We start from the raw sequence: 17,909 nt of genomic DNA, 5'->3' as shown, positions 1-17,909 counted from the left end.
ACTGTCTTCAGACGCAATTGTTAACGTGGATATGACAGCAATATAAATGGGTTTTTGGTCCGTCCAGCACCAAAAGGAAAATTTGTTTAGTTTCCCGTAAAGACAAATCTGTTTCCACCTCTGGATTCAGTCCGGAGCGAGCGGCACTTCGTCCATTGCCAAGTAAAACAAAGCAGAGGAAACAGCAAGTGAGATTTGGACCTGGTACGTGCAACTTGGAAGACGAAAAGCTGGTGATGTGTATCTTCTTATCCAAAACTCGGAACTTAAGCAGCACTTTAGCAGACTCTACATCTTGAGAATTCCCCTTTTGCTGTTTATGGCACGGAGGAACTCGGCTGCTTTTCTTACAAAGGAATTACGGGCCCCAGTTTTTAAACCAGTTCTGCTTTTGGCCGACTAATTCAGACACACAGAGATGTAGGCAACTGAGACCCACGGCCCTTGGAAACACTAACACCCCTTCCGACCTCTGACGGCAGCAGGGATTTAACCGCTGCGCACTCGGCCGTCGCTGGGTCCCGGCGCCGGGATGGGAGGATGCCCGCGGCAGGGGGTACCCAGCTGCGACGGCACCACACAATAATCTCTCAATCACATTAACGAAACCAATCTTAGACTAGCAAAAGAGTTTACACCTGATTTTCACCCTGAGGATAACTGGATTCTAGTTGGAAATGAAAATCCTACAATATTTCCCTCTTTTGTATCATGAACTCTTAGCTATAGTCTAATATTAACACATTTAAACAAGCACATAGACTGCATTTCTTTAGTAAAAGGTCAGTATTTTAAAGGTCCACCCACGAAGCTCCATATTCTGCCGTTGTTTCAGGGTACAAAGCAAAATGTCAGGAAATCTTCAAGTGTTACAAAAGAGAATTTAAAATTCAAAACGGCTGTAGAAATCATGTAGAAGTTTGGGGATGTATGTTCTGCTGACAGAAAAATAAACACTTTACGGCTTTTTGGTGACAGGTCAAACTTCTGGGGAATTGGGATCATCCCAAGGAAGTGTGAGAAAATGCGATGCTGTCAAGCCAGATCTTACTTGTTTATTATGTGAATGTTGCCCTTGACTTTCAGAGGACTAATTGCCCAAATACAGCAAATAAGAATTGGCTCCTACTAATCTTAAGATTTATTTTTAAAGATAGAGCTTACGATAGGGTTCTCAGAGCTTTAAATATCCTCTCAATTAGTATCTTGCCACGAATCTCAAGTATGACAGAAGCTGTGTTATTTGTTATACCATACGTAACTATAGCATAACACAAACACAAATGATGGCATAAGCAGCAGTGACAGACACTCATTATCATGTGCTATCTAACTTTTGTGGCATAAAGTCACAGCTGAGAGTAGTTTTGCGTTGCCTATGACTCCAACGGCCTTGTCAGGACCCAGAAGATGCCTTCCCACCCCACGAATGCTCTTCTCCGTGCGAGACGCCTTCGCGGCGCTGGCGGGCACGGCAGCGCTGCTTTGCTGCCCGCGCCGCAGCAGACGTCGCCGGCAATCGGAGGTGCTTGCCAGCGTGCTGCAGCACTTCTGACACGACTGCACTTTCAGCCGGACGGCCGCATGATTTATGCTTACATATGTACATATACGTACCCACGTAGCTATAAATATAGACCACAAGAAAGATGCTACAAGGCATTAAGGCAGGAGAGTCATGCAGCAACTCTGCGACGGGCCGAGATTGCCCGCCTTGAACTGTATTTACCTATTTGCTTTGGGGAAAAAATACGTATATGAAAATGTATTTCTGCAAGTAAATAAAAACAATAAAAGACAAATTCTGCAAATTTATAAGAAGATGGTCCACATGTGGGTCTCATAATTTTGACAAGTCCTTTTGAGCGTAAAGAAAATAAGAGTCTAAAAACCCCACAGTTAGTCTTTCAGGTGAGTAAGTCATGGAAACCCAATGAAGATGAGACGATATTCCTTACTCACAAGCAGACAGCGAAAGAGGCACTGCCTGACCTTCCGACACACGGCACGGTAAGCCCGAGACTACTTTGATACGGTAATCTTTGAGTAAGTGCATTTTTCTGGAGTTGTACGAACAAGCTTCTGGAGTTTTAGAATTCCGTTTAGGTACAGTAACGGTAAGACGTTTTCATGTTTCTCAACCTCAGCCTGCTGAAAGGAATCACCTTAACAGCACCGGTCATAACACTGGCCCATTATTGTCAGACCCACTGATGTCAATAAAAGTATTCTTGAATAGAATAATAATAATAAAAAATAAAGAAATAAGTTTATATTTCTGGTAAATATAAACTTTTATAAATACTAAATACTATGTAAATAGTAAAAGTACATATTTAGCATATATAAAGTATAAAAATGCTCTTTTATACCAAGCATTAAATGCTTAAATAGTCCAAGTATTGAACTCGGAGTATCTGATTCTTCCTTCATAATAATACAAATCCACAGAAAGTCTTAACAAGGTCAAAAGAACCACCCCACGTAGCAGGGTAAGAATGGCAATATAAGAGAGAATAGAATTGTCTTCAATACATTCACTTGGCAAATACAGAAATTTGTTGTGCTTACTCGTCACAATGCCCTCAAAAATATAACACGCTGTCTATGCAGATTTATGTTACAGATTTATTTTTTTAGTGGTCTGAACCAGTATCTTAACCACAGCCAGCCCACGTGAACAGCTAACGCTATGCGCAGTCACTGGCCAAAGGTTAAACAGAATGAAAGGTCTTTAAGGTACTTCTTAAACCAGAAGCGTTTACTTCATTTCCTTGCTGTTTCGGCAGAGGGTGAGGGAGTCGCTTACTGGGCACGTGGTTTTTTTGCCTGTTATTCCTGAGAATTTGAAACACACATGGTAATAAAGGCCAAATAAAAGCACAATAACACCAATACCTCTGGCTATTTCCGAGCCGGTAGCCTGGAAACCCTGACAGCAGTGAAAAAAAATCTGCTTCACATCAATGAAGATAAAGCTTGTACCCAATGTCTTTGACATAACTACTCGTCCATACAGTCTTTTTTAAACCATTTCAAAGTACGTAAGAGTTACTCAGACAAAAATGGATGCTGTTCATGGGAAACAGGCATTTTAGAGAATCATGGAGTTTGATGAAGACTGGATACCTTAGGAATGACTCTCATAATTTATCGGTGTAGTTATCCACACAGAAGAAAATAACTGTATTTCTCTTTGCACTTATATGCACCAGACGTTAGCTTCCCAACATTACATATAGGTAAGTAAACTTTAGAACTTACTTATTTCTCTTAGTTTTGATGCTAAGATCATCATTTTCATCCCCTGGACAAGAACTAACACATTTATCTGCTAAAAAGAAATAAATAGTTATTAGACTTGAACTAGATAAATGGGAATACAAATGCCTCAGATTAACCTTTCATTTCTTGTCTTTGCCCGCTGCTCAGGTATTTACTATTTTTCACTCTCCACAGTTTTTACAAATAACACATATTTCATCAGATCCTCAGAAACACCTTCATCCAAATGCAAGAGTTAGCAATAAACCCCACCATCGCCATTCTGCAAAACTGCTCATCGTTCACGTTCTGAACAGAATTGTTCATCGTTCATTTGTGACACGACTTTATTTAAATCTTGTTATTGTTTCACCTGATACTCCCTCCTCCCTTCCCTTAAAAATACCACTACAAAGACATTTCTGCAAAATTATTCCAGTCCTGGCAGCCCGAAGGATTCAACAGTGTTACCAGGCACCAGAACCGCACCCCTGCTTTGGCCTGGACACTCGTCCTTGAAGGACTCCGCGGTTGCATCGCCAGTCATAGCAAACGTGAAGCAGAGGGAACAGGTCTTTACTCCTGGAATCTAAATTTTTTTTTTTCTATGTACACAAACTGCAGTTTTCATCAGCAGTCAAATGGACAGACCCCCAGAAGTCGTGTCCATCCGGCGCTCGGTTCGTGTCGGGGACCCTTCAGTAGTTCACCACGAATTAGTTGAGAAATATAAAAACCGAACCGTATGTGGTTAGCTTGGGAACAGCAGACACACCAAACCTCACCCGTTGTGTATTAGACTGGTAACGAAGACGTCTTGATATTTAGGAAACGATGAAAAAATAAATTAAAAATAAATATAAAATTGAACTTAGGTTATGGACATAAAAGGTTTGAGTAACTTGATATGGTGAGGACTGATCTCACTGAAATCGGGTGAAACTCCAGGAGATCTGCTAGAAAATGACTGAACGCAAACAGAGAGCAGTGGGTATTCTGAAATTTATAACTAATTTCAAGTGCCTGTTACTTGTCCAGGTCCAACCTTCGTATCATTGAAGCCAACAGAAATTTGGCCATCTATTTCAAGTTTCAATTTAAGAATGTTGTTCTCTAGCTCATTTCGTTTCCCTGTTTTAGGGAAATTACATGTTTATTAGTATGCTTTCAGTAAATGTTACCTTTTATTTATTTGAAGTGCATGAACATGGCATACACGAAATCACTGCAAAAGGAATGATAAAAATCAAACGGCAGCTGCAACGTGACGGTGTGGGAAGAGCAGGAGCAGGGACCACATGAGGAGGAAACACACAGGAGGTGCGAATGGACGCTGTACTAACTACAACTTAAAATGGTAATGAGGAGAAATGAATGGCTTTCCAAAATAAGGAGAGTTTGACCTCAACATTCCTGACAATATACAAGCATTATGACTACATAAATTAATTTAATAATGCTTCACGTATACATAAATTCACTGGAACTATTACCTCTTCTTGCTAAATTCTTCTTTGGGATACCCAATTAAAAATCCAAAGTAATAGGAAAAAGAACCTGTAAGCTCAGAAGGTGGAACATAATTCAACAGAGATATTGTAAAGCTATTAATCGGGAGTCGAACAACCTGCGGAGGCAGCGGTGGTCTTAACTGTAATGAATGCTGAAGGTAATAATATGAAACGACAGAGGACTTGACGGTGCTGTCAGGTGAAGAGACGAAGAAGATGCCCCTAGGTTCAGTGCCGACGGGGCAAGCGCCGTCCTGTTCCTACCAACTTTCACCACCATTAAAGCAAAGAAAACGCCACGCCTGCCCGCGGGCCACCTCACAGGCCCCAGGCAGCCCCTCCAGCGCCGGCTGAAGGGCGTGCGGTGTGGTACGCTCAGACGTGACGAACCCGGATGGGGTGTGCTTTTAGTAAAGCAAGCAAGCGGTGAGCAGTCTGGCCCAGGCAGCGAGCCCTTCCAGGTCGACATTTCCACAGGACAAGAGAAAACTCGCTGGTGATGACCAACGATTACGTGAAGTTCTCCAGCTCCTTGAAGCTGAACTCACACCTGAAGTGACCTCACGACAAGATCTTTCATAGATTGCTGAAAAGGATATACAATTTCTAAGTTTTGCTGTGAAGAATACGTGAAGTGGGCGTTTACAAAACCGAATCTTCGTTACCATATAGCTTTCAGATAAAAGAAAGGTGATAAATAGATAAAAGAACAGCCTGACTTCAGCGTCTACTTCCATCCGCCGGCTCCCGACGCAGCTCGGGCTCCCCCAGGCAGCGATGGCAGCCGAATCCTTCTTGCTGTGCCTGCGCGAGCGGCTGCTGTGGGTACACCCTCTCGGATAAACGGGGCGAGATCAGAGTCAGCATCATCGCTTAAAACTTCAGCGCAATGGAAAGCTCAGTAGAACGTGACAAATGGTACCTCTACTCTCGCTCAGGAACCTACGGAATCACATCGCACCGCTGGCCCTCTGGTAAGATTATAAACTGACTTTGAAAGGGAAGAGAGGCAGCCGAGCACAAAATCTAATAATTGATTTAAAGCTTTGAGGAAGAATATTCCTTGACAGCAATCTTTCCATGAGATCACGAAGCGGAGCACTGCCCCAATCTGATGGTCTATCAAGCTTAGTGCTGATTAATTCAATCATTTGGCTAATCCCAGCCATGCCATGAATTCTGGTTCATCTCCCAGAACAAAGAGGAAACGCCAGCATTTACCAGGTGAGATAAAGCGCTGTCAATCCGTTGGCCACAGGCAAAAATCTGATTTGCAGTTTTGTAGAGAGACCTGGCACCCACGTATCGCACGTAAGCCTGGGAGCGTCCCTATGCCGTTTCTAGGGACCGTGATTCATATTTTTGTCTGAATGCTGAAGGGTCCAAAATATTTGTGGGAACAGAGGAAACTAAATCATAACTGATTTTGAATAGGGATCATAACAACTATGAATCAACATGCCATTTTCTGTAGTCAGAATGTCATTTTCTTTTAATTAGCTGAAAAAATAACGTCCTCAGCCTAAACTTTCAGATGAACCATTTGAGCAGGTGAAGGTAAAAATAGAATAAAATACAAATAGGAATAGATAAAAACAGGAATAGATAAAAACAGGAATAGATAAAAACGTTTTTCTCCACTGCAATAAGTCAGAAACATTTTAAGGAATCTTTGAGGGAAAATAGGGATATTGTGGTCAGTCTGTGACCGTACTGAGACAGAGGAGTAATGACAGTCAGGGCAAGAGGAGAGAGCCGTCACCAGAAGCGTTGCACTCTGCTGTCAGACAGCTCTGGCTTGGGAACGCGGAAGATCGAGGTACGAAAGTCCCGGAAACGCCGTCTCTGCCCGGCCCCGCGTCCGGTCAGTGGCGGGTCCCCCCGCCCGGGGGACGTCCCCGTCGGAGGGGCTGGGCTGGCGCCGGCCGAGAGCTGCGGTGCCGCGGCTGCGGAGGCGCGGGAGGAGCTGCGCCTCCTGCCCGGTCCCTCGGGCTGGCCCGGCGGGAACCCGTGGGTAAAGAGCCCTGACACCTTCATAAATCTCCCTCAGCACTAATGCTTCGTGGGGCGGAGTAATTGATAAATGAGTAATTTTTCATTTATGCCTACGTTATAAATGCACTTGATCTTTCAGCGGAGCGATGCGCAGATAACCTATAGCACCCCATGAGTAACTATGCTTGCCAACTTTTTTTGTGCCTTTGATTTAAAAATTCTAATTAAAACTCAGCAGCAGCAACTAAGCTAAATAAATTTGGCAACCATTGTTGCAAACACACAGCTCATTTGTGTTATTTATTTACTCGAGATTACAAGCTGAGAGAAATGGTAACAAATAATTCCTTTCACCTTAGCGGCTAATATATACTAATTATAACCTGACTGTCTCAAATACTGAGCAACCGCAAGTCCCAATTATATCAAGGAAGATGAAGACTATTAGCAACAATGAAAACCATGGTCATAAAGAAACTGGGGCATGAATCAAATCTTGGTGGTACTTATAGATAATAAATAAAAAGGATGGAACACAGAGCAAAAACCAGATTTTTAAAGTGGCACATATCAGCAAAGACTTTAGGCTCTTCTCATTAATTAATTATAGACCATGAACAATGACCCTCAGTTTTGTCTTTGGCCATCATTCCCCCTTGTCAGTAATTAATTGAGCTTTCAATATATCCTGCAATAAAAAACGTATGCTGTATTTTTCTCCTGAAGAATGAACTTCAGCAGATACACTTTGGAATTATTAGATGTACAGCTGAAGTTATTCAAGCCATATACAAAAATGATATATATACAAGCATCTGACGACTGAAATTTATATTGAAAAATGTAATGACAGATGTTGATAAAGACTACCCTAATAGAAAACCACTCTCTGTAGCTTTTCTTCAGTAACCTTCTGCTAATACTGATAACACAAATCCTGATTATCGCTCACTTTTATCTACCTGCAGGCAGTGTTTCAAGTCCACGAATGCACACTCGCGGCCCCTGCTTTGCGGTGAATCGGGAGCTGTGCCCGCGGATCCAAGCGTAGGTTACAGCCCCCTGAGCGCAAAAGGCAGGGCACTCCCCGAGACTGGCAGTGCTCCCTTATTTCCAGTTATAAAAGACTGCACTTTCAGCGGACGACAAAAGTCTCGTTTCCGCCCCCTCCCTTTTTCTAGACCTCACCACTAAAGAGCAGGCATCGGCTGAAGGAGCCTCTCCAGTGACACTGCCGTAAAGCAGAATATTTAGAATTACAAGCAGCTAATGAAGGCGAGCGGCATCTCAAATGACTGCCGTGCACCGAGATGTCCTCCCAGTGATGGCAGGTCGTACTGACACAGCTCCCACGTGAAAGCCAATGTAAAGCATCAGGAAATAAAAGGAGGACTGACACGGCACGGTAACAGGGAGGCCACAAAAACTGGTGAAACATAATCTTTGGAGAGAAATGTGGCGGAACAAACCACGGAGCCACTGCTGCACCGGCAGGCACAGGCTGGCACGCCGGGCTGCTCCCGGGCTGCTCACCAGCACGGACAGAACCTGGACCGAACAACTAAGGTACGGGGCGCAGACCAAAAAGATGGCATGGGATGGGAAAGTCAGGCTGGGAAAACTGCCTCCGCAAACCGGCCGTCCTGGGGAGGACCAGACTGCAAACACCTTGGATCACTGACAAGCCAAGGGGTGTCTTTTCAACTCTGTCTTGAACCACTGAACTTGTATTACTGCAGATCAGCAGTTACGCTTTAGCCACGACTGTCCCCTCCAGGAATCCGCGGTGTTTAGAAGGTGACTGGCAGAGCCATGTTTAGATGGAAGCACCCACGTTTCCACCCAACCTTTTAGAGCTCATTAGAGATTTACTACTGGGAATTTTTCTCCCCTCTACAGCTTGGTCAGATAATCATTACCTATGGAGTGTCTGCTTTTGCGTAACAGCTGAATAATGCATTGGTAATGCCTTCCTAATGTACATCTTGGAAATAAGTGTAATAAAACATAAAGACAGCGTCTTCCGAGATGCACTTTATACATCAAGGATTCATCCAATGTCAGAAGCCACCTGTTCCTTCATTGCCAATAACGAGAACGCTCTATCCCCCAGTTCAGCATTTCAGTGAAAATAAGGATTTTGCAATAAACATCAATTTTAACACAATACTTTCTACGAAATCTCAGAAGGAAAACCCTTCTAATTACGGTTATCAAACTTTCACTGAACATATTTAGCGACCAAGTTTCATTCGACATTTGAGTTTAAATAGAGGCAAATAATCACAGGGCTTTAGTTACTTGCTGCAGCTTCCAGCTTGCGCTTGTGAGGAGGATCCTCGATGATCCGGTTTATGTCGCCGCGGTGCTTCAGGTCCACCGGCTTCTCCCAGACCGACAGCTGCATTGTAGGGTTGAAGAAGAAGACCCGGTCATCTCCAGTCCAGACTACACACCTATTCCAAGTGATAAACTACACTTAGATAATGTCAAATACACCCGCAAACAAGAAATTAACCCGCAGCTGGCTTATTGCATCTCCGTTTGCAGTGCCTGGCTGAGACCCCTCTCCGACTGACAGCCTGCCCCGGCCCTGCCAGCCCACCAGTCGCCTCGGGTACAGAAACTCTCTCCATATCAATCGAATGTCATAGAAATGGTCTAAAAACCCCAAAAAAGCAGTAGGTGAAATATTCCGTCACAGAAGGGAAAAAGAACCAGGCGAGGAGGAACGCCATGGTGCTCACAGCAAGAGAAGCCGTAGGAAAATACATTTCATGCTCTAAAGCCGCGGCTGGCAGCGGTAGAAGCCTCGGCAGCGGGGCTGGCTGGCCATGGCCTCGATGCCCACGGGCCGGGGCTGTGCCTGCTGCTGGCAGGCGGACGCGGGAGCCTTATCTGGCTGCGCTGGTGGGAGGGGGTGTGACCACGGCATCCCCCAGCATCCCCCGGCATCCCCATGGGATCACCCCGGCATCCCCCGGCATCCCCATGGCATCCCCCTGGCATCCCCCTGGCATCCCCATGGCATCCCCCAGCACCCCCCGGCATCCCCCGTTACTGCGCTGCACAGGTACCACCAGCCACTGCAGAAGCCTGCCACAGAGCTTCAGGTTGATTTTCATGGGCTCTGTTTCAAATTTGAAAAACGCGACCAAGTCGCTGCTGTACAAACTACAGTTTCTTGGCTTGGTCAGTTAAAATAAGCACGACAGCCGGTCAACTTTTTGTCCTGACATTCATTTTAAATCAGCTAAAATAATATGAAAATAGGTATCGCACCATCCTTAATAGACATTCAAAAACCTCAAGTTGTACTTCCCTAAATCTATATGTAAACAAACAAACACAATATCAATCTCAAGCCCACGCTTTCTGAATCGTAATGAAAGCTAACAAACATCATAAACAGCCTCTGACTTCCTCACACACACTGATAATGGGAAAATGTTGGTCTCTGAAGCATAAATACCTGGAAGGAACAATTCTCACCATTAGAAGCTCTGCTGCTTAACTGTTATTAAAAGCAGGGAACAAAACTGGTTTAAAAAAAAAGTCTGGTCTGGGCAAAAGACTGCAAATATGAAGAATGCTCCATCACTGCAGAGCACGGAATAAGACAATCCACCGCTCCGTGTACCACGGGTAAGACATCACCGTTGATCTTGCCCAAACGCGTAATGAAAAATACATAACCTCTGTACGGAGCCGTGGAGGGAGCGGCAGGGCCGCAGGGTGCTGGGAGCGGGTCGCTGTAAGCGTGTTACCGAGCCCGAACACCGCAGTAACGATGTTCGGCGGAGTTAAACGTTCTCCCGATGAACAGGAGCACAAAATTGGTTGTAGGAACCCAGCCGCTGACTTCAGTCACGCTTACACCCCCTGGAAGTTTTGGCAGCCTGAATTCAGTGGCAGGGACATGACAAATATTTTAATAATTTTCTGTTATTGCACAAATGTTTTGGTCCACAAAACAGCCTCACAAGACAGACGCTCTAATCCTCTGTTAGGCAAGGATTAGGTACAGTTGTGACTTCTTACTTTGTACCTTGGAGCTGCGGGAACCTCCCTCCTCCCCGACACTGACCCGCCAGCCCCAGCCTCTTCTGCGGAACACACCAAGGGGGACTTCTACAGGGACGCTGCCAAACCGAGGCTCCCACGAACACCACAGTTAGCCCAGAAGGGAAGAAAATCCTGGCACTTAGGTGAAGCGGACGGACTTAGCTGATTCATATAAACGGGTTATTGTTATCCCTTCATTAAATACTCGAATTACGGTCAGGACACAGCCCAATCTGCGCAGGAGTAACGCCTGCTTTGCAATGCCCCTTGCTGGCATTTCCAGGGCAGTGGTTGAGTCGCCATCCCTGGAGGTATTTAAAGGACGTTTGGATGAGGTGCTCAGGGACATGGTGTAGTGGTGGGCTTGGCAGTGTTAGGTTTATGGTTGGACTCGATGATCTTAAAGGTCTTTTCCAACCTATATGATTCTGTGATTCTGTGATTCTGTGATTCCTTCATTGGCAAGTAAGCACACCGCGTAACTTGAACCGCTTGGGGAATTAGCTGCAAGTGATGGTAAACGCGAAACCACTGTCTTGTTTGGCATCTGCCGCGCTACCACATGCACGGGGGACTGTTGAAGCCGGTATTTGACAGGGATTATAGCCAGTGGGTTTGGAAGCGTGGGTTTGTCTCTGCTGGGACGCTGCTGGGCTCTCTGCTCCTCTGGCCACGCACACAGGTGTCGACGGTGCTCATTAATCCCCGAGCACCGCCAGGTCCCGCGTGCCATCACCCCATGTTAGAGACTCTGGGGTCCCTCGTGACACCTCTTGACCTTTCCATGACTAATATAATTTGACATTTAATTTAAAATTAATGTCCCTTTCCCCGTGTAACATGTCACCTGTTCCTCTTTGGTACAGTAACGGTTTCAATTATCCACAGGGGACGCATGGTATTTTGTTTCACTCACAGAGGATAAACTGGAAATGCAGATATTGTTATGTTCATGTTTCCCTTCAGAAAATTGTAATTTAAGTATGAGTAAGGGCACAAGATGACGATGTTAGTATTTTATTTTATTTCATAAGGTAGGTAAGCTTTGGTAACATTCCTGAAAATTTTTCTGCCATTAAAAATAATGGTCTAGCTACTTCTGACTGGTGCTTGGCGATGTCACATCAGCCACGGGGCCTGCAGAAGCAGGGAGCCAACCTGCGGGTGGGGAGCAGTTGACGTAAATTCAGGATTTGTTGAAGTTGTGCTGCATATCTAGTTTCAACCTATCAGAAACATTTGTAGGTTGTGGTTGAAGCAGCCTACAGGCATGCTCCCTGTTCCATCACGAGCCATGGGGCAGACGAGACCTTCCGACCTCAGAACATGGGACAACTGTCAGCAGGAGGACTACGCCCCATCCCTTTGGTCCCAAGGACCCGATTTGGATGCCTTTTCTCGTGCTCGGAGAACCCACTGGGCCACTAAACAGTCCTCTGGAAAGCCAGAAATGTAAGGTTTCTCCTTAGAGATTAAAATCTCACGAGTCTGGATCTGAGAGTGGGGCACTTCAGTGGAGGTGCCGGCTGCCCATCCACCGCTCAGCAGACGCTGCTGGAGAAGAGGGGATGCTGCGAGGTCCCTCTGCGGGTACCACTGGCCACGGCTCCGTTCGGTAAGAACGGATGAACCCATAGCCTGCCTATGACACTGCTGGCCTCAAACGGTTCCTCTGCACTACACCATGAAGTAGCAACTGTCAAGAAGAGAAATGTCTGATGTAAATCACACATTTAGGATGTTAAGATTAAGTGGGACATCGGACTATGCTTACCGGTTTGCAAAATGGCACAATATAATAGTAACAAATAATGGCTGATAGCTACGCGAGTGCCTTAGCCAAAGATCCCACAGATGTCAGCCACTGAGTATAGCCTGATTATTTCATCCAGCATAAGAACACATATGGGTAAAGGAGGTAAAAAACCCTTCTAGTCAACCGTTCAGGACAGAAAGTGAAGACGGTTTTTATGTATTTAAAAATGACACGTGAGCTTTCGTTACCCAACATGTAGCTACCTGAATGGGAACAGGGTCAGGAAACCTGGGTCAGGAGACACAACCTGTTTTCAGTGATACAACCTGAGATCAACACTAATCTTGCCAGACAGTAAGAGTCATCCACTGCCAATGATATTACTGGCAGAGAAAGAGGATCTGGCCCTAAAACACAAGAACGTTTCTCACAGATCTTCTGCTTCCCCTTTGATCCACCCAAGCACCATCCCAGCTGGATCCGCGACACGTGAGAAGCGGTGCGGCAGAGCCCGAGGAGCACGGCCGAACACAGCCCTGCTCACAGCAGGCAACACAAAACCACGCGCGCCCACAAAACCCCCCAGAGAAACCATCAGCTGCCTTCTGCCAGAGCTGGTCCCTGGCTGAGCGGAGCTCCGCAGCACGCCGCCCTTCCCTCGCACGTCCCAGGCAGCTGGCTCACACCGGGTTTGTGGCTGCCTCCCGCGTTTTCCTTAAGTACATGATTAATGGGGAAAAGCTCCCGCGGAAGCTGGAACGGGAACCCAGTATTGCCACTTAACACCCAGCGTAGCCTATTTTCCCCACGTACCAGACGGCTAATGCATGTTTGGCAAGGGAAACGGCACTGATGAATGGCTTCTAGCAGGTCTGATTGCATTTGCTTACCATGGTGATCCTGGCACTGGAGTGGATGCCACGGGCTTGTTGCCGTTTGATGTGCTGTCATCCTCATTTACTAGTTTAAAAGAATGATCCTTGAAAGACAGATAGAGATTAGTCAACAAATAAAGCCGATGCAGAAGACTGTTATTGTTACACAAATCACCTCCTTTAACTTGAAGTGGATCACCCTTATTGCCATTATTCCACGAGCAGCTTTATGAACAACCAGCTACCTTGAGAATAGCCCAGATAAACGGGAAATAATAAAAGCGTCGCCCCGCTTACAGCAATACAAATGAAAAACCAGCAGATCTGCTTTTGTCCAGGCCCATAGCTCACTTGGGACAGCAGGTATAGCTCTGCGTACCACAATAACGAGGAGAGCCGCCTCGTCAGAAACGAAGCGCGGGGAGCGACGCCCGTCCCGAGGAGGGGCAGGGGCAGGTGGGAGGGTGCTCCCACCGCGGCGTGCCCCCGCTCTGCGCACCGGGCAGCGCCGCAGGCAGGGCAAGGGCGGGGAAGCGGCCGGGGAAGGGCCGCGGGTGGCACACGTGGCAAGAAGGCACCGGTACCAGCTCCGGCGCGCGGCCGCAGGGAACCACTTGCGTGGGTGCAGCGGGAGCAGCTGCCCCAGCCCGGGCAGCGCACGCTGCTCCGCGGAGCTCGGCACCCTCGCTGCCATCGCTGGCTGCTCGCCTCTGGGCGGTTTTTCTGGGACTTCCCAGAGACATAAGGCGGCTGGCAAAAGCGACTCTCCCTGGCTTCAGCCTGCAGCAACCCCCCGAGACGGAGGGGACCCAGCACTCCCGTCCCCATGGAAGCGCAAGGCTGGCCGTACGGACGGAGCAACAGACAGCGCGGCAGGGCCGCACGGTACAGCCGACAAGTACGGGCAGCGTTTTACCGGCTGACGAACAGCTATTTATCGTAGTGGCTTACGGAAATGAGCTGCGAGGGGGAGGTGTGGGAGGGAGGCAGTGATCTAGCTCAGTGCAGTATCAAAACACAAGAAGCACTTACTTAATTAAAAAATAATAAAGCATACGTCCAGAGGTCTCCATCTTGAAAGTATTTTACAACTTAAAGCACTAAGGAGCGTGCCCGAGTACCAACGCAGCTGGAGGTGCGGGGAACCCCTGCGGCACCTGGCAGGCAGGTAAGGTTTGCTTGCACAGAGCCCAGAGACGGCAGCGTGACAGGAACGTGCCGAACGAAAATAAACCGAACAGCAGCTCAGGCCACGGGTCCTCCTGCAGGACAGAGCTCCTGCTGCGAAAAGCACGCGTGCATGGAGCAGAAGTGCGGGGGAACAGCCCACGCCTGCTCCAAGGCGGCTTCGAGCGTCTTCCGCACTGCTGCTTCGTGAGCCCGAGATGCTCTTCCACGCCCCACACTCGGGTAAAGGTTTCCCTCTTTTAGCTTTAGCCATTTGCATGAAGTCTGCATGAGCTGTGCAGAAAGCAAATATTTCCATTTATTTCATAGAAGCAGGGAGTATGATTTAGGTTCTTTTCCTTTATATAATAATCTAGGCTTTTTTATAAAAAGCTAATGAAGTTACACACGTGTAGTATTACCCATCTGTAAGTTGCACACGATATTTGCTATCCCTTTACATTCACCTGCCCGTTTTATTTAAGGACCTTGCAATTATCTCTAAAGGAAGGCTACGGAAGTGCACAGCGCAGTTAAGTGAGTAACACCAAAAAGGTGGAGGCCATGAAAAAATCCTTCCTTGCAGCCGGGCTCGACGTTGCGATAAGCAGCACGGCACGCAGCGAGGGGGTCCTGCTCCGAGCAGGGGCTGCCCCAGCTCCCCTGCCAGCGCAGCGAGCCGGGGAAAGTCACAGACACTCTGCTGCTGCACTTCAGCTTCGCAGAACACGAGTTTGGTCCCGGGCTGTGTCACACCTCCACGTTTGCACCCACACACCCCCTCTGCCCCCCCGCCATCGACTCGCTTCTCCTCCAGCACGGGGAGAAAACCAGCCGCGAGCATCCCTCCTCTGACACCCTGACACTAGGGCGGCAGAGCCCCGCAAAGCACCGAGATTAATTACAGATAGCTCTGTAAAATCAACTGCAGGAAACAATCCCGTATCACCAGCACAGCTCCAGTCACAGGACAGCCCGTTATACCGACTCTGATTCGTGCAGTTCCATAGTTTAAAGAGGTCTTTAAAAGAAGAAACGCCATCGCAGACCTTATCACCATCGCTCTCCACAGGGGTACTCTTCCTCTCCGTATGTAAAATCAAGGTCGGCGGGCAGGAGGATCTACTCGATTCTTTGCCATTATCTGTGAGGGGAAAGGATTTCTTTTTAATGTGCAATAAATACATTCCCAACAAGCCAAAACTGGCGAAGAAAAACCAAACCACTCCCCGTGGCCCCGAGTCTCCTCTCCTCACCTCCTCCTCCTCACTCAGCCCTTTATGGACACGCACACGTGTGCACCGAGGACCGCAACGCCTTTCTAAATATCATGCTGTGTTGTAGCGGGACACACTCATATACTTTAGAGTGAGGCTTTCATGGCACTGAGCTTTGTGTCCTGCTTTCCCTGAACCCACAGCCTGTGTCCGTGGGACACGAGCCCCCGGCCCCGCGGGGCCGGCCAGCCCCTCTCCTCCCAGCCAGGAATACCGGTGGGCTGGGGGGGAACTCCACGGGAACCGCCGAGGAGTGTTTAATTGCATTTCCACTGGAAGCAGCTGTAAGAACACGTTCCTCTCCTCTCCAAACAGCTGTCTGCATCCTGAAATGCTGAACACTAGGAAGTGTTTCTACTGGCTACAAAATGTGTACGTCTCGGTAACAGAGAGGCCATAAGGGACAGTAAGGACAGGCAAAAATGGCAGCAGGTACGAGACACAGGCCTAACAATGAGTAAAAAGTAGTTTTCACAGTAAGAAATATTAAAAAATACTTTTTTAAAAAATTTAGATTATTTTTCATTGTCTTGCCCTTCCACTGCTCCTAAAACGCTTATTTGGGGGTTTGAGCAAAGGTACCGTCTAGTCACCTGGCCCACCCCGCCTGCGGCAGGGAGGGCAAGGTACGTTAACATATTACTATTATTATTATGACAACTTACTCTTTGTAAGTTAAGCAGTCCCCGGGAAAGCGTGCGCAGCCCCCTCCCACTCCTTCTTCCCAGCCACAGCCATCGCCTTTGCTCAGGCGAACGGAGCAGCGACAGCAATGGCTCGGCGGGGAGCAGGTACGGCCGGTGCCGCGCAGCGCCCAGGCGACGTGACCCGCTGTGCTCCTCCTAGAACGAACGTCTACAAACCCTGATCGCGGCCCCGCGCCACGGCACTTGGATTTCTACCTTAAAGCCTGCAAAATTTAAGGCAGAGTTAAACAACAAAAAGCGATGACGTTTCAACTCATTCACGGTAAAAACTCCACGAGCAACATATAACCGCAATCACGCGTTCCCGTGCGTACGTGCCTGAGGAGCTCCAGCGCAGCGGCCGCGTTGCCAAGGGAGGCTCAAACCGCTCGGGAACGGGGACCGCAACGATTCCCCCCTGCCAGCGCGCCCGTGTGCGCGGCTCCGCACCCACAGCCCCCTGCCCCGGCTTCGCCGGAGACGCCCACCCTGCACCGGCCCCCGCGCACGGCCGTCGCGGGCTCCTGGGAGAGCTCCAGCACAGGGACACACGACGGCAAACACAGGGTAACATTACCAGTGCTGAGAGCGCTCTAACAAGGACAAGCCACGACGCACCTCACCCCTTATCCACCTCAAGAGTTAGGAAGCACCTTCTGTCTGCTGAACACGCTAAAACTGTGGCATACGAGCTTCAAGAAACTATTTGCAAGCACTGCTTTTCTAGGAGTGCATATTCTATGGCAGATTCACGTGTCAAAATAGCATTCAATTAATTTCAAAATTACTCAGACTACAGAATAGGCATACGTGTAACGGGAACTACACTGAGGAAAAGGCTGGAGTCTCAGCCACTTGACTCTGCTTCACCATGGAATATATCACAATAATAAAATTTTAAATATATGTCATTTTTCTCAGAAGATGACTTATTCAATCTTTATGGGTAGTGAAAAAGAAGATTTACAAACCATATCAATTAATTTCCATATTAAAGGAGCTAGGAGTAGGGAGCAGCTAATACATATCAAAAGGGTCTCTAAATTGATCTTCCCCCACAAGCCACGTTAACAGGGAATGACGGCATCACCGGGCACGTTCGTCTGTGAATGCAATAAAGTCACACCCGGCTTCAGCCTGCCGGCGAGCGCCCGCCTCTGCCTTCTCCTGCTGGGCTTCTGGGAGGGTGAAGGAAACGCCGGCAGAGCGCTCAGGAAGGCCAGGGACGTCGGAGGGACAACGCGGGGACGCTGCTGGGACCGGCCCCGCGAGCAGCAGTGCCACACGCGAGCGCCTGGAGAGGCAGGAGGCGG

The 17,909-nt window shown here is 47.7% G+C and overlaps 1 protein-coding gene across 3 annotated transcripts in view; it reads right to left on the bottom strand.

Moving 5' to 3' along the window:
* Positions 1-17,909, bottom strand: part of TCERG1L (transcription elongation regulator 1 like) — a 98,592-nt gene that overhangs the window by 13,792 nt on the left and 66,891 nt on the right. For 2 of the 3 annotated variants that reach the window (XM_075504312.1, XM_075504309.1), the window contains 4 exons: positions 15,683-15,777; positions 13,482-13,570; positions 9,072-9,226; positions 3,265-3,334 (listed from right to left, as the gene is read on the bottom strand). In XM_075504312.1, the coding sequence (XP_075360427.1) occupies positions 3,265-3,334; positions 9,072-9,226; positions 13,482-13,570; positions 15,683-15,777 (409 nt within the window). The remainder of the gene's footprint in view (positions 1-3,264; positions 3,335-9,071; positions 9,227-13,481; positions 13,571-15,682; positions 15,778-17,909) is intronic. The other variant, XM_075504311.1, reaches the window with a different exon arrangement.

This window comes from Mycteria americana, chromosome 6 (genome assembly GCF_035582795.1).
Source record: "Mycteria americana isolate JAX WOST 10 ecotype Jacksonville Zoo and Gardens chromosome 6, USCA_MyAme_1.0, whole genome shotgun sequence".
Lineage (NCBI taxonomy): Eukaryota > Metazoa > Chordata > Aves > Ciconiiformes > Ciconiidae > Mycteria > Mycteria americana.
This window is presented reverse-complemented; position numbering and strand designations above follow the sequence as displayed.